At 41.9% G+C, this 23,494-nt stretch overlaps 3 protein-coding genes across 3 annotated transcripts; 1 reads left to right on the top strand and 2 right to left on the bottom strand.

The window, feature by feature from the left end:
* The first annotated feature begins 202 nt into the window (after positions 1–202).
* Positions 203–2,512, top strand: LOC117849745 (pseudo histidine-containing phosphotransfer protein 2). The gene is made up of 6 exons (XM_034731410.2): positions 203–356; positions 1,346–1,476; positions 1,614–1,682; positions 1,868–1,939; positions 2,021–2,093; positions 2,214–2,512. Exons 1-6 carry the CDS (start codon positions 297–299, stop codon positions 2,262–2,264), a joined length of 456 nt encoding a protein of 151 aa, XP_034587301.1. The 5' UTR covers positions 203–296; the 3' UTR covers positions 2,265–2,512.
* A 303-nt stretch (positions 2,513–2,815) lies between these two features.
* Positions 2,816–6,726, bottom strand: LOC117849744 (protein CHUP1, chloroplastic). Its single transcript, XM_034731409.2, has 4 exons — positions 5,570–6,726; positions 5,386–5,450; positions 4,138–4,917; positions 2,816–3,910 (listed from the first exon to the last, which is right to left on the bottom strand). The coding sequence occupies exons 1-4, from the start codon at positions 5,778–5,780 to the stop codon at positions 3,065–3,067; spliced, it is 1,902 nt and encodes a 633-aa protein (XP_034587300.1). The 5' UTR covers positions 5,781–6,726; the 3' UTR covers positions 2,816–3,064.
* A 2,154-nt stretch (positions 6,727–8,880) lies between these two features.
* LOC117848765 (uncharacterized) lies at positions 8,881–22,281 on the bottom strand. The gene is made up of 22 exons (XM_034730301.2): positions 21,267–22,281; positions 19,893–20,008; positions 19,274–19,482; positions 18,461–18,577; positions 18,239–18,367; positions 18,030–18,155; positions 17,426–17,481; positions 17,233–17,332; positions 16,407–16,524; positions 14,632–14,838; positions 14,232–14,544; positions 13,287–13,380; positions 12,698–12,806; positions 11,997–12,268; positions 11,776–11,903; positions 11,416–11,650; positions 11,012–11,200; positions 10,647–10,930; positions 10,380–10,560; positions 10,033–10,275; positions 9,455–9,537; positions 8,881–9,357 (listed from the first exon to the last, which is right to left on the bottom strand). The coding sequence occupies exons 1-22, from the start codon at positions 22,124–22,126 to the stop codon at positions 9,213–9,215; spliced, it is 4,314 nt and encodes a 1,437-aa protein (XP_034586192.1). The 5' UTR covers positions 22,127–22,281; the 3' UTR covers positions 8,881–9,212.
* Positions 22,282–23,494: the final 1,213 nt, after the last annotated feature.

The raw sequence follows: 23,494 nt of genomic DNA, 5'->3' as shown, positions 1-23,494 counted from the left end.
CCACAGAAACCTTATGTAGTAGAGAACCCCCTTTTTTGGTTTATAAAGTAAAGAACTAATAGAGCAACTTGCAGCATTTGTACTTGAGCTATTTTCCAACAGTTTCATGGAAAAAGGAAAGTTCTTTGTCTTTTTGTTATGCTTTATTCACAGGAGGACATTATCAATGTAGAATAAAGATTTTGCATGTTATAAAAATGTCCTGTTTCCCTCTATATATACACACCCTCGTTCGTTTTGTGTCTCAGTGTGCCAATCTCAGTTCTCTATACCTGCCTGCACTGAGGTAGCCAAATATGGACTACTCAAATTTGCGGCGCCAGATCATCTCCATGAAGAAAAGCCTCTTCGATCAGGTTTTGTCTCAGTTCACTGGGAACCTGGGATCGTAATGACTAACAGTGTCACACCTATTAACATATTTTTTTTCATGTCTGGAGCTCTTATAGGTTTCATAGGATAATCAACATAACTCATTTTGTCAGGCAGATTATTCACTCATTATATTTCAAATTTAGTTTTGTAACGAACCACAGCTCATTTTGTTAGATGATTTGAAATAATTCAAGTAGCTCCAATCTTCCTATCTAAAAGTTACACAACATATTCTGCTACATCATGTTCACACATTGTGAATTTGTGATAATGGAATTTAGTAGATAAATGGAAGGAAGTCGCCGACCATACAGAATAGCGTGCCACTTTATTTTCCTATTTTCATATTCCTTTGAGAATATACAGAAAGGTGGGTTTTCATACTTTACAGAGTCATCATAATTTAGGATCATTTTGATCATACATTAGTTTCTGGTAGGCAAACATCAGAGTCCCCTTTATGCCTAGCTAGGTTGAAGCCTAAAACCACTTGCTGGAACTCAGTTGGTTGGTCTTTATGTGGACTGTCCAAAAGGCAATCTTTCGTTGTGTATTTTAGAGTGAAGATTTGTAACCCTTAGGGACAAGCACAATCCAAACGGTTGATTCTAAAAATGTTCTCAAATAGCATACAAGCTGCTAATTTTATCTTTCATTTTTCATTATCATATAACACATGATTTGGAGCAAATGAAAAAACAGGAAACCCATGAGATATAGTTTTTTTCTTATACATTTTGATCCCATGCGTCTTTCTTTTATGTCCAACGAGCCGCCATACTTGTCACCAAAAATGTGCTTGTCTCCATGTCCAAACATACCCTATATCCATTATTTCATCAAGGATTTTTTGATCCTTCATAATATTTCAAACAATTAGAAGAGGCCACTCTCAAGAGCAAGTTGCTTTTTACCAGAGAGTTAATTCTTCTTTATTTTGCTTTTTAATCTAACCCGTAATTTCCTGCAGGGTTACCTGGATGAACAGTTTAATCATCTGGAAGATCTGCAGGATGATTCAAGCCCCAATTTTGTTGAGGAAGTAGTGGCTTTGTTTTTCAAAGATTCATCAAGGTTGTTGACAAACATAGAACAAGCACTGTAAGTAGTATATGACTGATTCATCTACAGACAATTGGGATTTTCTGGTATACTGCACACACATGACTTCTAAGACAAGATTAGCAGTAGAAACAATCCTGTTTAGTGCATTCACTTTTCAATTTCTTGTGATACAGTGAGAAGTACCCTCAGGATTTCTACCGGTTGGATTCTTTGGTGCACCAGTTCAAAGGCAGTGGATCAAGGTATAGAGGCGGTGAATATGCCTAGAAACATATTGCAAACAATTGTTTTTCATAGCTCGGCAATTCAGAATCTTCTCATTATCCATTATGGTCTAGCTTTTGGAGTGCTCAGCTCACTGATGCAAAATATGATTATTAAGATATATCGTTCAAGTTCACTAAAGGTAGCCTCTTTTCTGGCACAGCATCGGTGCTCTGAGGATGAAAAATGCGTGCTCCATGTTTAAAGCACACTGCGATGGCAGGAATCTCGAAGGGTACACTTCACGACTCTTCCTCTATATCTGCATCTCATTCTTTTCCAGTGTGCTCACCTGTTTCACCATTCCATGTCTCAGATGCCGCAGGTCGCTCCAGAAGATGAAGAGGGAGCATGCCACTCTGAAGCAGAAGATGGAGACATATTTTCAGGTAAACGCAACACTCTAACCTGTAAAGACCAAAGGTCCTGTTGCTGCTCACCTTAATTGCAGCGTTTCTTACATGGATGAACATCTGTTCTTACATATTTACTGCCTGCTGATGATCCAGTTGCTGAGGCAAGTCGGTCCTCGAGAACGCGCGGTGAACTCATGCAAGTAAAAAGAATAGCATGGAATGCAGTTCCGAGGGAAATAGTGCTGTGGACTATCTCTGTTCCTTTGGAAGAGTAGTATGCTCCTGAAAATTTGCCCCTTTTGTTGCTCGTCGGTGATGTATCTGTGGTTTCTATACCGTCTGATGTTGTTATTATATACAATTTGCATGCTCCCTGGTTGACTATGGAGTCTCACAATGCTTCTGTACTCCAAAATGAAATGTAATGGTCAATATATTTGGGTTTTGTCAAATGATAGACTGTCTCACTCATCTGTTCTGCTTCATGAACTCGTGCTGCTGATAACAATTCCCAATATCTGAAACCCCAGATTTAGGTGAAGTAATCCCCGGTTCGCCACCAAGTTGATGACGCCTTGCTGACGCAACATAACAGTGATACTGTGATGGTAAAAAGGAGAAACTGTGACGCAGTAGTAACAGCCAGCCATGTCGCTTGTGTATGATAGGATGCAGAAGCCGGAACATTCTCTAACAAAGTTTTAACTGCGGATTGAGTGCAATTGAACATCATGCACACAATGACACAAGATACATAAAAGAAGTATTGTATGTTTGCCATTGAACTGTGGCATTTTATGATACACATTACCAACCCAAATGGCAAGGGTTGGTATTTAAGGTTAGTAAACTACACTCTATACGTGATTGTACATTTCACAAAGAATAAAGCCTTGAGAACTTCATTCCAGTAACGTCTCCTATAACTTCCCAATCAAGCACTGGTACAAATATACATCCAGGCAGATGGGTCAGCCGCAGATGACTCCTAATCTATTCGTGTATCAGTGTCGGAAGGACGACGACCTTCTTGATGACATGGAACCTGACCTTGATGTGCTCAGTGCATCGGCAAATTTATGGATCTCCGCATCCACAGGTATGGCCTTGCCGCTATCAAGGCGAGCACTGTGACCAAACGAATTTACCCTTTCCTCTCTAGAAGATATACTCTTCACATCAGAATGATCACTTCTCTCATTTCCAGTTTCTGTTCCAACAGGACAAGATTTCACACTGTGCAAAGAAGAATGCGTACTGAAGCCATGATCGCCATGTCGTTGACTATCAGGTACATTTGGTTCTGCCATGAATGAAGAATAGCTATCATGTGAATCCCTTCCAGTTAAGTCATCGAATGAACAGCTTGAAATAGATACTCTCCTTTCCAGAGTAGAAACTTCATGGTTCTCCTTTCCTTTTCCAAGCACCAGTTTTCGAAGCTTAGAGAAGAACTTTTTCTTCTTCGGGTTTTTATGCTTTGTCATCGCAGCGACATCAATTGATACATCATCCGGTTCACCTGACGATGCCCGTGAAGAAGAGCATTCTGAACCAAATTCAACATGGCTCAAGTGACTGTCCTCCGCACCAGCGTTGGCATATTCCATTATCAGCTGCTTGGCCTTCAGTTCAGACTTAGGGCTCAGGGTCTTGTTAAGATCCCGTGCAACAGTCTTCCCTGATGGAGCATCCTTGTTTCTCAGCTCATACCGTAGGCAGGCATTTATCCATTTCAGATATACCAATTCTTCAACATCTGCAAACCTGTCACTCTGCAGTTGTTCAATCTCTTTAGCCAACTTCTCGTTTTCTTGCTTCAACCGATCAGCCTCCTCCAATGCTTTTACCTGAAGACATTATAGGTTATTGAATTCATGAGGGAACAACAAAATATCAAGAACACAATGAACTTTAAACTAACATAAAAAATTATTTTGTGGTAGAATTATGTGACTTCGTCTCATTTGCAAAAGAAATATTGAGAACACCATGTCGTCCTTAGGAATGACCACTCCAAGGATTAAAATTGATTTAGTAAGTGCCAGCTACAAGTCCAAGAACAGTAAAGAATCACCTCTATGCTATTTTTAGGCTTGGGTACAGGGGGTAGGCGTGTAAGCTCCAGTCGCCTAATAAGATGTGCATTCTCCTGCTGCAGCCTTGAATTCGTAGCTCTAAGCTCTGTTGCCTCCTTTTCCAGCTCCTCTAGCCTCTTCAATTTATTCTCAACCTCAATATGATTGTTCACCTCATCAGTCTCTTTGTGCTGCAATGAATCGACTGTTTTCTGAAGGGAAGTCACTTTCTCCTTTGACTGTTCTGCATCCAATGCCAACTTCTTCTTTAGCAACTTGCACTTCGCTCTTGTCGCCTCAAGCTCAGAGATTATCTTTGAGTTCTCTGACAACTGTGCTTGCAGCTCCTGGTTTTCAGACTGTAAAGATTCGACCTTCAACGAGTACAGCTTGGATTCAACATTGTTAATCTTCAGCTGATTCTCAAGCTCCCTCACTGCGGCATCTTGCTCCTGTAAACCGTAATACTCCAGAAGCTGTAGCTCCAGGGTCTTCTCCCTTTCTTGCAGGGATCTCACCAAATCTCTAAGCTTGTGGATTTCATGGTCATTAGATACATCTTCCCTTACTCTTGCTGCAGGTGTGGTTGGGATACTGTCTATGTCTCGGCAAAATTCTTTGAGAACCATTTCATTGAACTCTGGAAGGAGGTATCCTTCATCATCGGCAATGCTTCTGCATTTGGGGGCCAATGGCACTAAGGCTGTGGTGGTGGTCGTTGTGGTTGTAGTGGTTGTGTGAACAGAGTTTCCACTGATGATTTTTGCCCTGGTGTCCTCCTTGACAAACAGAAAAAAAGGTCAACATGTCAACACACTCGTTCAATTCAATAGGAATAATATGCAAAATAAAACATGAATGGTCAATCAGAAGTCAAGTCGTGTTTTATCGAAGACAAACTACATTCATGCGTGTTGTACTTGTACTGCAAAATCGAAAACTTAACCTTGTTTCACAAGATACCATTTGAAAGAAGTGTGCAATGAAAGGGTCATCTGTTAGGATAATGTTTTAGGCGATATTAACATCACCTAGCAGTGTAAAATGAGTTTAATCACTTAAGAGAAGATCAAAACACCAGTATTTAGAACCAAAAAAATTTAAGCATTAAAAAAAATAAAAGTTTTCATCAAAAGCCACAAATACTACGCACGAACATGGACAAATTTTAAAGGGTGGTTGAATCTTCAGAACTATGAATTACAAGTAAACCATGAAATTCAATTATTCAAAATCCAAATCCTTACATTTTTGAGGATCCTCAGCTCCTTGAGCCCTGTTCTGGCCTTCATGCTTGGGGCATCATCCGACTCTACAATCACAAACACACATGCACATCATCACCAAATTTCATGTACCACAGCACAAAAGCACAATTGACAATCGATGCGCCATCTTCACAGGCGCTACAAATCTGCTCATGGCTGGTACCTGAGGGAGGAGGAGGGGGTGGCAGCAGGAGCTGCCGGGGCGGCCGCTGGCGCCGCGAGAAGAGCAGCCCAGCGACGGAGAGCGTGACGGCGACGCCCACCCTGAGCAAAAGCTGCGGCAAGTCCTTGGCGTCCCCGCCGCTCGGCCCAGCACCACCACCACTCCCTCCGCGGCCGCTGCTGCTGCTGCTGCAACCTCCAGGCTTGGGCATCTGACGCCGCCTACCTCGCCAAGAACATCAGAACCCAATCGACAGCCACGAAGGTGATGAGAATCCAACCTTGCCGGTCACGAAAGGAGCATCCTTTTGCGCCGCGAGGGGCGGAGCCGTGCCAAATTCAAAAAAAAAAAAAAAAATTGGGCTCCAACTCCAACAACAAGGTTGTGGGTGAAGAATCTGCTCTTGGAGGGATGAGATTCTTGCAGAACGCCAGAAAGCGCGCGTCAGGAAACGCGAGCTCCGGCACCTGCAAGTGGCCGGCTAGACCTCCATGGCGTCGAATCGAACAGACTGGGGGGAAGCGCCCAGCCTAGCAACCAACCGAAGCTACCCCTGAAGAATCCGTCCCGTGGCAATCTCCGGTTCGGCTAAAATTAGGCTGGCACGCTCCGAATTCAGCTCGCAACCAACAAAAGAAGGTCAAGGGAGAGAGAGGAGGAAGAGTAGGAGAATAAGCAGAAGCAGCAAGCAGGACAAAATTGGGGGCTCCCTCTCCTCACTTTTTCAGGTTGTTCCGTCTGCGCTTTGGCCTGTTCTTGCCCCTCAAACTAAAACGCAGGCCAGGACAAACTCCAAGCGACGCCGGAATCTGCAAGCTTCTTGGCCCGTCTCCTTCTTCAGCGAGAGCAACAGGAGAGACCACACATCGTCCGCTTGCGCCACAGTGCCGGCCACCTTTCGCCTTTCTTTATTCGGGGTTCTTGGCCTCTCCTTTTCGCCTTCTCCCGTCCCTTTCTTGCTGATCCAACACACAGTTGTTACCGGGCAACTGCACAGCGAAATTCCCCCCTTCCAACCTAACCTTCCACGGCCTCAGTGGCCAGACCTCGCCGTCGCCGTCCACTTCGCGTTTAATTTCGCACGCGAGTGGACGGTGGGATTCATATGGCGACGAGGAGACGAACGTGAAGGGTGGTGGCAACTGGGCTGATTGGCGGTTGGGAGATCGACGCATCTCTCGAGATCCCGCCGGTCAGACCACGCCAAGCACGCAGCGGCTACGAGCGAGGACGCGTGTGCTGTTTTGTTCGAGCGGACTGCTGGACTGGCCGTTGCTGGTTGATCCTCGTGTTCACATGGGGAAAGGGACCTGATGCGTTTTAGTCGTGACTAAAATTCGTCACATCGAATATTTGGAGGCTAATTAGGAGGATTAAATATGAGCTAATTATAAAACTAATTATATAAATGGAGACTAATTCACGAGACGAATCTATAAAGCCTAATTAATCTATCATTAGCACATGTTTACTGTAACATCACATTGTCAAATCATGGACTAATTAGGCTTAATAGATTCGTCTCGCAAATTAATCTCCATCTGTGCAATTGATTTTGTAATTAGCCTATATTTAATACTCCTAATTAGTATCTAAATATTCGATGTGACAGGAATTTTAGGAGGTGCTAAAGAAACAAACATGCTCTACGTGTCTGACAAAATAATTGACACATCGACAGCTATAATTTTTGAGCGGTTGGAACTTGGAAGTTTTGAACTGCCTGCGTGGGTACCATGTGAAGATTAACATATGCAGAGTCAACCCCCCCTTCAATCAGAAGTAAAAACCATCGGGCAATATGGATGTACATCGCAAGAACAATGATACCAAAGAGGTAACCACACCCTTGGTACAATAGTAATAGCGATAACGCTAAAGCAAGATGTAACATGTGCTAACTTTTTCAACTATTGCAGAGGAGACTGTTATATCCATCGATCAAAGCATAGATCCAAAATGCTCTCAGAATTGGTAAATGTAGATCAACGAGTTCCCTATGATTTGCCCAAGTTTAAGCCAAAATAAGTATATATGTTTGACCCCTCAAACTGAGATTCTACCAAAACACTACTGAATCTATATACCTGTCAAACTCCGTCAAATATGTGCTTCAGTAACCAAATGCTCAAACCAGCTTGCATTCAAAGAAAGCTTATGCTATAGCCCACGAGAGGCGGGGAAATGGTACGGAAGGGTACGGAAACATGGAAGATGGTCGAAACACGTGAAGAGTGGACAGAACACCTGTTCGTCAAGCAACCAAGGGAAACGACTAGAATGGGCTTCGGGGATAGAAATGTGGGAATGAGCCGAACACATCAAAATGGCCACCGAATATATGTTCGGCTATGAAATCGTGTGCTATAGCCCATAGGAGGCTGAAAACCAGCGGAGGTCTAGGGATGGAGATGTGGGCGATAGCTGAAACACGTGAAAATGCCCATCAGACACGTGTTCGGCCAAGAAATCATGTGCTACACCTCTCATGAGAATGAAAATAACCTGGGAGGGTTTGAGGATGGAGACGTGAATACAGTCGAAAGACGTGAAAATAGCCATGGGACACATGTTCGACCATAAAACCGTGTGCTGCCCTCGAAAGGTCGAAAACAGCCTAAGGGGTTCAAGGATGAGACGTGGGGATAGCCGGGACACGTGAAAATAACCACCGAGGTTGGCCATAAACCCAACAAGTTTGGTGCTAGTCCAGCATAATTTGCATTTCTAATTACAAATTTAAAAGAATAGCACAGAACACATTGTTTTGGACAACACGCCTCTCTTCTCCATTTCTCTACGGCATCTTCCTTCTCTCATCCTTAACTACGGCATCCCCGTTCTCGCTCAACCTTAACTACGGCATATGAGAATATGCATCTCCACCATCCATCACCATAGCAATGGTAGATTTGCCGAGGATACCAGTATATATTTTAACTTTTACCTCCGGTTTACTGCACGAAGTGTTCAAATGATTTAAAAAAACAATGGCCAGAATTCACAGAAATGACTAAACATTAAATTTTGACCCAACGATACCTGTTACGCCCGTTACCAACTGAAAATATTCCCACTTCTGGTACTACATCATGGGCTCTTAGCAGCACACTGAATTTTCCGTTGAAGAGGGATAGCCACAGCAACATATGGCAGAGGCTTCAATAAACATCAGCATTTTAACATTTTGCTTTAATCAATCTAATTAGGGGGGGGGGGGGGGGGGGGCGAGGGAGGAACCGTCATATTTGATGGTCACCCCTTTTGCAGCAAAACATCAAATGTAAAATACCACGAGAACGCTTTCAACCAAAAAAAGAAAGATATTTCCCACTATCTATTGAAATTAGCTTAGGTAAAATTATAATTCTATGGTATCTAAATCCTAAATCCTACAATGAATGGATCAACTAAACCCTTTTCCTATGTACAAGGAAAATAAAGATGGGTGAGTAACTGGACAAAAGGTCAACGATGCACTATAAGTCTATAGGCAGGCATCTGTAAGCATTCTACTTTGTACATGCTTCCCCTGACTGGCCGACAAAGAACGGACTCTTCCTAGTCTTCTTTTCATCAACTCCCAAAAAACTTGAGTTGTGTAAAGCTCCCATCATGAGCACTCCTGTGATCCAAAATGCTGTCACTGCCAAAATATTGTTGGGTCATTGCTATAAACTGCGCGGTCCTGGATCTCTAAGATTGATACATGCCAATCAACAAGCCTTGCTTGAATGCATTTGCATAGCACAAGTCCTGTTGGGAATAGCCACCAGCTGGTTTCATCCCTGCCAAGAGTTTCGAGGTTAAGGTTCTTAGGTCAAAGGTTGAGGTATGAATGGCGTTCAGTTGCCACCTCTTAGCAGGAAGGAAAAAGATGCTTACCCGCCCAAATTCCATGGCTGCATGCTTGAATGTTTCTTGTTTGATGACTTATAATGCAGAAAACCACATACAAAAGCCACAGCCTGCGAGCAACGTGCACTTGTAGGTTAAACATGGTACTGTACTTAACTAGCTACTCTGAAGAAAGTCAGTAGGCACCCTCGACATGAAAAATGTACAACATACACATGCATAATAATAGCAAATATTATTCAAATGGGGGAAATCATCAAAAGTTCAAAAAAAAAACCCAACTGGATCACATGTTCTCTCGGCATCTTTTCTCTCCGGACAAACCACTGGGAAAAAAGGGCACTACTGTCTACTGCTGAGTTTTACATGATAAACTGGGGGTAGGAATAATGTTCTGTGTGCTCATTCTCTATCTTCTGTTTATATAAAAAGTACATCATGGTCAGATGGTGCCTGCTTGAATTCTTAATGGCAATATGTAATCCCAATAAATGTTATAGCCGATAGCAATGATACTACATAACTGCCATGATTCTGAACCTAAACAACTTGATGAGCTTGTAAAAGAAAAATCCAGATGCAGGCAAGGATGGATGAATACTTACAACATTGACCAGTGATGTAATATTCCATAAGGCATACACACGAGCAAGGCCAGCTGACCGCCGCGGTCCATGACTAAAAAGAGCATTTATCCCAGCGGGAAACGGTGCCAGTATCCCAAGAGGAAGAATGAACAAGACTAACAAAACATCGACCATGGAATATGAATATAGTTGGAGGAAAGTAAGCAAGACTAAGCTGAAATCTGCAAGAAGCAATATTGAGATGACTAGGCCAACGAGGTCCTGCAGTTCAAAGCAAAAGAACCATGGTGAGTGCAAGATGCAGCAAGTCTCGTCATATGCACACTATAGCTAAGTTACTATATCTGTGAAAATGGCAGTGTCACCTGATGTCCAACTGGTTTTGTATTGTGCAAGATAAGAGAGAGAGGGTAAAACAAATCTCTCCTGTCTTTGAGCATCTTTAAGTTTTCAACATTGAGAACGGTGCCAGTTATCCTTTTACACAAAAGAGCATCGTTGATCCTTGAGTGGCTCAACTGAGAATCAGCATATGTATTCTGGTTTCTGTACGATATAGGGGAAGTGATTAGGGACAGATGTCGATCAGAGGGAAAGAATACAATTGCTCAGGCAGGTAAGAAATGACTCACACTGAATGCTGCTCGGTTATAATTACAGAGTCACCTTGAAGTTCAGCAGCCACCGGTCCCCCCACAGCATGAAGAACAAGACCAAACTGACAGTAACCTAATGCTGTAGTTTGGAACCATGCAAGGTCAACACGCACATGGTACGTGTTCAATGCAGGATTTGCGTGAGTTTCAAGCCATTTGAGCACAGGAAGAAATGTTGTGTTTAGATTTCCACGACGAACCAAACGCAACTGGGCATTCAATCCAGCTACAAGACGATGCCATATTGACGATGGTACAGCCTATAAAAGAGATCAATAAGTTAAGAGAATAATTGGTTTAATCCAGCAATTTAGTACAATCTGAAATGTTTCAGAATCAACCTGACTTATAAGACTTGTAACCACTCTGTCACTATGAAGTGAAAATGGAGCCATATAACTTCTATCACCTCCAAAGATGAGGGACATTGGAAACCTTTGATGAAGTCGAGGGGGAAGATCAGTCCTTTTCTCATCACCACCAAGGAAGAAATCTAAATAACCCAGCATTAAATCTGGAGTAGCAGCTACCTACAAATTTGAAAATCAGAAATTATCTATCCATGATGAGACAGGCACCCGTATGACAATCGGCAAGAGTAAGAATGCAACCTATGCTTTTTGATACTAATTAAGTTGCAGGTAATGCACAACCACACAAAGTTGCAATTTTTTCCAGGCATAATGCAACCATGAAATTGAAATATTGGAAAAGATCTGCAAATAAAGCAGAAAACAATATATACCTTCAGCCCTTCATAAAGTGCACGTGAACGGCAGGACCGTAAGCATGAATGATCATATTCGGATCGAACAAATTCACGTAGTTTCTGTAATTTCTTTCTCCTGCGCCACTGTTGCCAGGACCATGCCAGGGGATATGAAAGTATACAGAGAATACTATAAACTGAACCCTCCCACCATTGATAGGCTGCAAGAGCATTTATCTCATCAACAAATTTGTTAAATGCATCCTCATACCTGAAAAAAGAGTCAAAGAGGACATTCAGGGATCAGGTAAAACTTGGATACAAGAAAGAAATAAGTAAAGAATTGAAAACAAACAACAAACGGGTAGAACTTGAAAAGAGGATGGGCACACATACACAATCTCTGAAATTTGCTCTGGTGGGGTGTGTGGGAGATGCCAAGGCTCACTGAAGGTGTTTGGGCCCATGAAATACATCCTGTGCACATGACAGTGAGATTCTTCTGCCCTGTTTGTTTCCAATACCTGCCCCATTAGCAGAAATTCAGTGACACTGAAAATGATCGCACCACAGCTTAATAAGGTATTGAATCAGTCGGACAGAAAGAATTTCACAACCTCGTTCAGTGATTCAAGGAAGGGAAAAGAGTGATCAATTTGGGAACTGTGCTGAGTCGGTGCTGGCCCAGGCAACTCATCGGTACCAACAAACTTCATCCGAGCAATACTCAAAACAAGAGCTAATAAGACAAGAAGGCCAGAAAGAAGCAGGCCAAACAACCAAGGTCCACCAAACGTATATATCAGCTCTTCAAGAGCAGTAAAACAGTGAGGCATGCGATATCTATCAGACACACATTTGTATGGGCATGGGGTTTCAGCAACACCTCCTGTCAAAAACATATTGCTAAGTTTAGAACACTCAGGCAAACTGACAGAAATCTTTCATAGTTGATGAAAAGGTTCTGAAACAGCAAAATTCGAAGTGGAATCAAAATAACCAGAAATAACCACACACAAGAACAAAAAATATACACAAGTGAGGCCCAGCCTAACACCATTTCATATTATCTAACATGATTTAAGAAAAGCGGAGGACACCATTCGAAGGTTTCTTTACAGACACGCCTACAAGACAAGAAGTGCATGAAAAAAAATCCCTGTGACACTACAGAAAATTTAGAAAAACAGACTCCACAGATATATGTATGTCAGAAATCAAAAGGATATAGTTCTGGTCTGCTACTTATAAGACTTGAGCTCGATCTGCAGTTTAGATTAATGTTTCTCAAACAGGCAGAAAACATAGCATGAACTACCTCGGACGCTTATGTATACAGCACGGCGAGGTAGCTCATTTGGAGGGCATGGTGAGCACAAGGACTTAGATGATCCAGTAATATTCTTGTATGTTCCTGAAGGACATTCCTGCATTTTGCCACGGAAAGCATTGCGACAGTGTAAGTAGAAGTAGCACAAGCCAGATAAACTAAAAACTAGAGGTATAATCGAGGGTTTCTGCCAGGTTGATAAGTGTATATTCATGACATGATTGTACAAATATGGATAGTAAACTACAACACGGCCTTTTAGTTAACACGACCATTTTGGCTAGAGATGAAACCCAACAAGAGTCACAGAAAAGGGACAGAAAAAGCAAAAAGAGGTATTAGTAGTAATAATAACAGCAGTCTCAATGACACTAACCTACTGAGCTATCTCACCACAAAGCTATGGCCATTCTCCAAGTTATATTAAAAAATAGCAAAGCACAAAAGCTTGCCCTACATTGGATTGTGTCCCTGATACACAAGAAACTAAAACAGGGAACCAATCTTCTGAATGTAACACATTATATGATTTGGCTCAAAGGAGGTAAGGCAGCACATCTGATGTCTCACAAGTTACCTTGCAAAATGTTCCATAAAGACCTTTTGGGCAATCCTTTCCTGTGACTGTTCCATTCTCACCAGGAAAACCATGGCCTTCACTGACTCCTCCTCTATAGCAGAAACAAATGGTCAGCTCAGCAGTTTAGCGATACAAGGAAAAAAAGATTGAAGGCCCTTAAGGCATCATCATTTAACAATAAAGTACAATAAAAAAAAAGCACAGATTCAAAAGAGATCACTGGGACTGGGAGAAGACACTCCCTGGCTTTATCTTAAGAGCAGGGGGAACCAAACCCTTCGGGCCTTGTTCGGTTAATCCCCTTCCCAAGGGGATTGAGGGGGATTTTGACTTGTAGGGGATTTAATCCCTCCCAATCCCCTTCAAACCAAACAAGGTCTCAGGGAGGTACTCACATGACCTACAAGCATCGCAGTTCAAGCCAGGGCAGGTGGCCTCTCAACCACAGTTGATTTTTTCTCGAACATGCAAGATTTACCTCTCACATGCTAACTGGAGTCGATGAAAGCACATACTCCAAAATTTATGGAGCCCAGGTGTTCAAAACAAAAATGAAAAGAAGGCAAATACTAAGATGTGGAATGGATGAAAAAGGCAATAACAAGAGAAAGCAAAATGATAGATTTATACTGGAGGTGAAAAACCAAAGGACTGAAAAATCAACTTAAAAGTGAACAATGATTCTGCCTTTTTGTTCCCTCCCAGTCTCACTATCCTACGATTCTATAAATACTGAAACTGTACTAAACATGTCATACATATGAAAGACCAGCCGAAAGTTCTTGAACTACTCCAACCTGAACATTCTAAAATCAGCAGCACAAAATGCTGTAGATATTATTAAAACTAAACAATCATGCAGATGCAACGCACACAAACACACAGGCCTTCATAATTCAAAACAAGAAGGGGGCTGACAGACTGCATCAGAATTAAACACACCTTGTAAGTATTGTTCCCTTAACAGTTGCAAAAGGAACATAATCATCTCCAGTGGGAATATCGGACCAGTGAAAGTGAATCCGACCCCCTCCACCTCCACCACTGCCATTGTTTCCAATCCCGCCGACACTTGAGAGTACAGAGTCCTCCTTTAGGAGTAAAGTCCGCACAAAAAGAAGAATTGTACCACCAGAACCACCACCAGGTCCTCCAATTGTAGCATGAGATGCCAAGCCAGTAAAACTACCACCATTTGCCTCAATTGAGCCAGAAAGGGAGAGGTTTGGCAGAGATTGCTCCAGAGAACCCATCACTAAAAATTTGCACAATAGCAGTGCTATTAAGAGGTACAATGACTGAACAGAGGGCAAAAATGATATATATATACAATATTTGATACCTATTATACCACCACCAGCCGTTGAAGATGCACTGACATTGCCGCTGCCGCTGCCAAGTTCACAAGGTAAATCAGCATGACCATATGCAGGTCCACCCTCTGCATGATCACCACTGTAAATGCCATCACCGCCTTTACCACCATGCCCACCCCCACCACTAATTCCACTGCTTAACATTTTCCCATGTCCAATTCCACCCTGGCAGCCTGGAAACGGAAGGAACTTAAATTCCAAAATAGCTGGCAAAAGTTATGTGAATAAAGAAAAAGAACCTCTAAACTACAATACATGTATGCATCAAATTCCAATAATCTATTCAACCATATCCCTCAGCCAGTAGATATTGAATCAAGCTAGCTTAGAGCATCCCCCTTTCACCAATCCCCAATAACTTGTTAGAGAGAACTCCCCAGTAACCATTTCAGCATATAGGGGATGGGTGCTGCAACAGTTACCCAACAACCTCATCCCCAATATCTCCTGATATCCTGTCAGTGGGTCAATCTATTTTTTCCTTCTCAGTGGGTCAAGCAGTGACAAAAGAAGGGAAAGTGGATCTGGTGGAGCATCATCTTTCCCCTCGATCCCCCTTCATGGCAGAATATAGGGAAAGGGAATTGGGAATGGGAAACCGCTGGACTTATCTCAGATCAGACAGCCGCAAAACAAGGTTAGTTCATTATTCATACTTATACAGAGCAAATTTCACAAACCTACTGAATCCATGGCCAGCTCGCCCACATGACAACTTTGATGAATATGTTGCTGACATGTGGACCCAACTGGTCATGAATGGGCAATAGTCATGAAGTTCTAGTTCAATAGAAGCGCTATTTATCACAATATAATCAGTGATTAGTCTCATAAAAGATCTTTAGGACTACGAGGCTTGCAAAAAAATACATTTAAAAAATAGCCCCCATGGAGCTACGATTCAATACAAGCATTATTCATAACAATATATTCAGCGATTAATCCCACTAAAATTCCTTGAAATTACAAGACAAGCAAAAACGAACACATTAACAAAAAACAATAGAGGGAATATTTCAGTGCATAACTGCGAAATTTGGACCATGCATAGTTTGCTACAAAAATTTTGAAATATTAACAAAATAATCAATATTTCATTAAGTAAACTGAAAGCAACACAAGCAAAACAAGCATAGTCTGATACAACTTTAAGAATTATGTTATCCTTGAACAGTTCAAGGATTGTGTGCTTGATTGATGTTAGATTGTCAGTCAAATCTAGTACATTAAACCTACTTATTGAAAAGAATTACCTTTTGGAAACCGGTGTTTAATAATGAAAAATTAACGCAAGAGTGAAAGTACTAAGTTGTAGGACCTGTCATGAAGTATACCTATATAATCTGCAGGGACTACTGGTAGTAAAGACCATTCAGCACCTTAACTGAATCATTGGATATATGCGGGTCTAATTTTTTTTAAAAAAAAAACTATAGCACAGCCAATGTAGCTATTCAAAATGCGTAACGTAAATATTTAATTATAGTATAACAAAGTGTGAAGAGAATAGACAGGCATCCTCTAATTTAAGGCCCATAATGCAGTACAGACTCAAATAAGTAAGCAGATTATGATAAGTGACAATAACCAAGTAACTGAAAATCTTATCATGGAACTTTTCCAAACTTGTCTATAGCAAAAGTATGTTATCTGGCTTATGGCATTGTTCATGCTAGGTGGTCAACAGAACATGATATCCTAACTTTCTGGTTCTCAGACCAACAAAACAATGATAGGATACCTAATCCTGTTGCACTTATGGTCCCAGATGTCTGCACAGTGACACTTCTTGCTCTGTTAAAATTAATAACAGTTCCTTGCACAAGGCCGGAAACATCAATATCTTCAACGCGGCATATCTGCATGCCAAAAGCCACCATGGATTACAAGTAAAACTAAAAGGCAATATCCTCACAAAAAAGAGAGGAAATTTAGGAAACCAAATGAAGAGTGAAATGCACCAGCAGTCCTCAAGCTTATCCCACGGTGTCATCCAGGTCCCTAAACCCTTAGGTCCTGTTTGGCAGAGCTCCAACTCCTCTTGGAGCTGGGTACCTCTAGCTCCAAGAATCCATGGAGGTTAAGCTGGGGGAACGTCAAGGATGTTTGGGCAAAGCAATTTGTTTATACTTTAGACTAAAAAACAGAAATTTAATTAGCATACAAAATCTTGATTTGATGTGGAGTAGCGGGAGCTGCCAAGAAGTAGGCCTTAAGTTAAATGCATATTTGAGTCCCTAAACTTGTTAAATGAACCACTCAAGGTCAAAATCTTCCTAACCAACATGAACTTGCCTATTTGGCATGCCTCAAGAGTTGTCAAATACTCAAATCAGCATGAGCATAGGAAGGTTCATTTTGGTTAGTGGGATATGGACCTTGCATGGCACACTTACAAGTTTGGAGACCCAAATATGCATTTTATATTTTTAGAGTTCAGAGACCTGGATGACACCATGGGACAATACCGCAAAGGCATTCTACTCTAAAATAAGTAGATAAAACATCACAACTTGGGAGACGCTACAGCTTGGGAGACTCTACAGATTAGGAGAATTAAAGCACACCTGTAAAGTAAAAGACAATGAAGAGTTCAAGTTGCAATCCTCAGGTGGATGAAAAATTTCCATAGGGCAACTCTCATCTTCACAGTTCAGCTTTGGGGCCCTGGTGTTGCCACAAAATCTTATTAACAATTGACCAATGAGGAAAACAATTAAAAAAAAGCAATTAACACCAAATCTGAAGGTGGTAAATTACATCTCGCCAATACTTCCATTTATAAGAGGGCCCCTTAGAACAGCTCCAGGTCCAACCTAAAAAAGAATTACTTATCAATTACTGAATCTTCTTCAAATGGCTAACAGACATCAGACAATCTACTAACTGCAACAATGAAGTATTGAACTGGACCAGTTAAACAAATATCAAAAACTGCATTGCCTGTATTATGACTGTACCAGCAGTCGAGCACACACCATCCAAAGAAAGCAAGACACAGAATTTTGATTGCTTCAGTTATGAAAAGCAACATGATTCTCTCGGGAGAATTTTAAACCCTGAACCATCTAAATTCAACATCTTGAACTCAGATAAGAAATACCAGAGCAAAGAATACCACAGGCTAAAAGAGAAACAGCAAAATGGCATAAAAAGAGATGGAAACCAATGATCAAGTCTCCAGACAGAAGCTTTGTAACAGGGCAAATTTTATTTTAAATAACGTCAAAGATAGAAAAACTATCCAACCTCTTCAGACCAATAGAAATGTGCTAAGAAAGGCACAATGGGCATGCAATATGATACAAATAAAATAATTTCAGATAGATTGTGAATGAACAAAACCTAAAAGCATTCAACATACCACTATGTTGTAAAACAGTGATAATATAAGGCGTTGTGCCTCTATTGTATCTCCTTGACCAGATAAATTTAGAACGCCTTGACCATGAATCCCAAGATTAGCATTTGAATGTATCACAGATGATTCCTGACAAGCATGTGAACAAAAATATCACATACAGTAAAGGCAGACAGAAACGGATGTAACACACCTTACAGTTGCCAACATACCTTCAGGACTATCAAATTGCTACCTTCTAGTAGTGAAGTTGCTACTCCTGATTCTCTGTCACCATCAATAGTCATTCTCGAGTTCCACATAAGGAGCATTTTTACTGACATTCGTAAAGCGCCAAAGACCTGAATTTGATTGAAAATGGAGTTAGTACAGCATACAGAATATTAATTGCCACACGTGCAGCAAATAACAGAGAAACAAAAGTAAATAAGAACCTTGATTGTGGAATCACTCATAAGAAGTTCCTCAGCCAACAGCTCAAATTCTGAATACGGATAATGTGTCAGGCCAAAAGTTAGAGTAGCACCAGCTAAAAGAATCTGTCCTTGAGCCTGAAAATAGAAAGCAATTAAGAAAGGATAATATAGAAGGGAAGAAACATTTCACCCAATTATACCGCACTAACAACCAGTAATACTTTGCTTATTTCGAAAAGAAAACAAGCACACCAGCCGGCAATGACAATGTGCATTATCTACTTGTTATATATGCAACACTAACTCATACAGATGTACTCCCTTCAGCCACCAAAAAAAAAACTTTGGAGAGCATGCACTCAAAGGTTCAACCTACACACTATTTTAATATGTATTTACATCTGTCAAATGAAAAATAGTACTACCTCTGGCCATAATTATATGACATTTTGGACAACTTGACTTGTAATTAGTTGCTTTTTGTTGTCCAAGACGTCATCTAAATATGATCAGAGGTAGTATATAAAGATTTGTAAAATGTCTCAAGAACTTTCACAAGATCATTCTTTTCTTTGTTCTAAACATATAATTTTAGTAGAAAATGGTGGTCAATGTTATGTTTTGGGGATCATGTACATGTCCAGAATGCCAATTTTTGCGATTGGAGGGAATATTATTGTGGTTTAAATTGTTACGAAAAGTACAGATAAGCCCCCTTGCTGGATATGAAAGACTCAAGGACAAACAAAGCCAAGACCTGTCAAGTGCAATGCTTGCAGCAAAATTGTATTGGCTACACTATCAATAAAGATAATGGTGTAAGCCTCCAACCTGAATACGACTCCAGCGTAAGGGAAGAGAAACTTTGGCATGATTTTTTATAAGAACATTTGTCCAGAGTGGCTCATATGGGGGATCTAGAAAAACTGTATCAGTTTGTGTGCTCAAGTTATCATTGCTAACAGTAATACTCTTAGGCACTTCTTCATAAAGAGTTCCAGCTGCTCCTGCATTGTCCAAGCATCCTGAACTCTTTCCCCCTGTACAAGAACAACAACAACAAATCCAATTAGTCCCAACTTGGGATAAACTAGTGATGAAACCCAGCAAGAGGCACCACAAGGAGGAAGTGAAAGGGTATTGGTAACCATAATAATAGTAGTAATAGTAGATCAAGAAAAAGGCAAATTTAAAAACAGTAGATCAAGAAGCTTGAAAAGATCATGTACTCTCCGTTTACCAACTATTATGGGCAATACCGGATTACTGATACTTAGAACTTAACCTCATCAACTGCCTTATAGAATAACAGACCGGAAGTAAGATTGTATAAGGTAGGGAGGACGGTGGCAGAGAAATGGGTCAATAACTTCAATATAATGATTCAAACAAAGGTAGCCCGTTTAAAAATGTGCAGTCACTAACGCAAAAACAAAACCAAGTAAATTACCATGAACAAAGATTTGGGCATCATCATGCCTGCTGAAAACATCGATGGAAACACGTCCTCCACCTCCGCCAGCCAAACCATTGCCTCCACAAGCACTTATTCTGCCACCTCCTCGCCTGGTTCAGATAATGTATCAGAAGGGGAGCACTTGAACTATGAACAATCTTTCACCAACAAATTTAGCCAAAAAGAGTTTTTTTTCCTAAGAATACACAGGTGAACCATACTCATTTAAATAAGAAGAACCAGAAAAGAAGTCTACGTCATCACTTTGAAACATGCAGGCTATGGAAGGACATGAGTTCAAATGCCAAATCGCAATTTTATTAAGTGGAAGAAATGTTGATAAAGGATTGCACCACCACTTTAAATTCTCCATCAGCCATCATTCTCACTCTTCTATTGCAACCTGACAAGCAATCCTGTTGCTAAACTAAACCTGATACAATCATATTGGGCTTGCAGTTACCGCCAAATATTTACTACTCCCTCCGTTTCAAATTGCAGGTCGTTTTGGTTTTTCTAGGTTCATAGATATTATTATGCATCTAGACATACACTACATCTAAGAGCATAGCAAAAACTATGCACCAAGAAAAGCCAAAACGACCTACAATTTGGGACAGAGGGAGTAGCACCTTAGGTTGTTAGCAAAGTAGCTCATTGTTCTGTAATGATCAGTTGTTTCATTAATGTCACGCTAACTCTGATTTCCTAACAGACTTTGAGGGTTAATATCAACATGATCATGACCATGTTAAGTTTGTCACATAATTACTCATAGGTGCAACTAATAAAAGCACACTAAACAGCTGGTCTGATAGGAGTACATTAGCTACTATTTATCTTATCTCATGATGCCAAAGAAATACAGCAGTCCTCTGCTCATTCAGCACTGATTGTGTAGCACTAATTGTCATTGATTGTTTTGTGTGCATGCTGAGTTCAAATCTGGCTCAAGTTTATTAATTATCAGCATAAAAAGTAATCTAATTGTTCCACTAAAAAAAAAAACTCAAGTGGTTGATATTCCATATGCTACTTATGTTTATCGATGAAGTATTGCAAGAGGAACATAAACTTCATATCTTAATCATCCAGAAACCTCAAGCAGGATTCCTGTATGTATTTGTATTAAATTACCACAATAAAAACAACATGTTAATCATACATCTTTATACAAATTATCTTAAATCCTGATTGGGCCCAAACACAGAAGCTACTATAGTCCGCCTTGATTTTCCCAATCGAAAAGATATTTCAGCCTTCCTACATCAGCTCGCTCAAATGCCTGATAAACAACTCAACCCACACAATAGGAACTAGGAAGTAAGAAGTGAGAAATGCACCACAAAACAACTGCAGCATACTCACATTGTTGCGGCCTTCAGATAGATGCTGCCCCCAGAGCCACCCCCACCCTTGGTGCCACCATTTCCACCATCAGCAAGAACTGTTCCATTCAGCACAATTTCTTTAGCGAACAACCACACTACACCACCACCTCCACCACCATAGTCCTTCTCGACAGTAGTCGATCCCCCTTTGCTGCCGTAGCTATTTGGGGTCTTCAGTGCAGACCACGCGTAGGTATCACCACCCCATGAGTCCTCCTGCGCCTGCCCCTTCTTAACGAAGCAGCTGGCGCCACGGCCGCCGTGTCCACCGCCATCCCCATACGTCCCGGTGGGCACTCCGCTGGTCTGGTCCGGCGGGTCGCCGGCGAGGGCGGTGGTGTTGACGACGGCGTCGTCTCCGAGCGTGATGTTGGCCGCCGCAAGGGAAACCCACCCGGCCACAACACGGGCCCTGTGCCCGAGGAGGATGCCGCCTGAGAGGTTGGCGGAGAGGACGCACCCGGGCCTCTCGCAGGTGACCGCAACGCCGCCGAGGATTACGAGGCTGCCGTTGCCGCTGATGTACACCCCGCCGCCCAGCCTCACCGACTTCTGGACCACGCACTGGGTGTCGAGGTCGCCCACGCCGCGGAGGTCCCCGGCGCAGGTCGCCGCCGGGGCGGCCGGCGGCGGCGGCAACGCGGGGGGCGGGGGCGGCGTGTAGTCGTGGAACGTGAGGATCGAGTACGCCTCCGCGCTGCCCGCCTCCCCCCGATTGAAAGCCCCTGGGCTAGGGCCCGTCCCCCCGGATGCGACGGCGAAGAGGCCGAGGAGGAGGAGGGGGAGGACGCCGGTGGCAGGGAAGGGGAATGTGGGATGCCATGGGGCGGGACGCATCAGAGCCCCAGCGCCGCGGGTTGGAGGTACGGATAAGGCAGGGATTAGCGCGGCGGCGGGGGCGGCAGCCGATCGCCGGCGACGGCGAGGTGGGCGGTCGGGGCTGGGGTTTGGTGAAGGTTCGGCCTCCGCTCCGCTGGGCTTGTTTGCTTTCCACTCTTCCGTTAACGAATTGGGGATGGCAGCGGGCATCGGGTGGGAGCCAGGCCGTCGGATGCGCATCAAGATTCGGGAAGAGTAGGTGGGGCTCTCTCGGTGGGCGGTGGGGCCGCGCGGCAGAGAGACAGATGCGCACGAAGGAAAGCGGCGTTTTCGATTTATGGATGGATAGCTGAAGACAGCGACTGTCTTATGCGCGTATTGCTTTAAAAATGGTGGTGTAAATGGGCTGGATGGCATGTTGTTATTAGTAGGTATCAAAATCTTAAAAGGTGTTGTGACATTTTTCTCCTATAGCGCGGAGTGCATCTTCTCTTAAAGATGACGTTTATGTAAGGTTTATGATATGCTTGACGGTATATTGTTTGAGTCCGTTAGCGTCGAATGTATTGGTTATATAAAGGATTAGTTATCATTCCTTTTTATCTTTTTAAAGATGATAGCTTGTACGCTATACTAAACTTTACTTGTTATAAATGGCATAGCTCTAACTTCAATGTATTACCTTGCTATGTCTTAAATGAAGAATAATAAATCTTTGAATGATTGTAAGTAGTCAAAATAGTTCTAGATATGTTTCCTATGTAGTTTTGTTATAAGTAGAAAATTTGCTCCAGTTGTATGTGTGCTACGCGGTTTTGTCGTCTTTCTCTCATCTTTTAGTGTTCCAGATATGTGCTTTGGATGTGTGTCCATTTTTTTTTTTACTATACTACATCACTGTAACATAGAAAGCCATAGTACATAAGACAATTCTGGCAACTTATTTACAGGGTTGAATGAGCTAGATTAGATTTTAAAAAAAACTGCCATGTTTTGTATCGATTGGGTGGAGGAGCTGGAAACAATTATTGAAAATGCTAGGGGCTTTAGGTCCGCTTGATCCCTTGCTGAACACCGTATCACCTTGCCTGTGTAGCAATCTTGGTGCCTGTGCGGGCAAGAATTAGAGGTTAATCCATGTCACATCGAATCTTCGGAGACTAATTAGAAGGATCAAATATGAGTTAATTATAAAACTAATTACACAGATGGAGGCTAATTCGCGAGAGGAATCTATTAAGCCTAATTAATTCATGATCATCACATGTTTACTGTAGCATCACATTATCAAATCACGGACTAGTTAGGCTTAATAGATTCGTCTCGCAAATTAGCCTCCATCTATGCAATTAGTTTTATAATTAGTCTATATTTAATACTTCTAAT

This window comes from Setaria viridis, chromosome 3 (genome assembly GCF_005286985.2).
Source record: "Setaria viridis chromosome 3, Setaria_viridis_v4.0, whole genome shotgun sequence".
NCBI classification, from domain to species: Eukaryota; Viridiplantae; Streptophyta; class Magnoliopsida; order Poales; family Poaceae; genus Setaria; species Setaria viridis.
The sequence above is the reverse complement of the archived record's forward strand: the minus strand, read 5'-3'. Positions and strand labels throughout refer to the sequence as shown.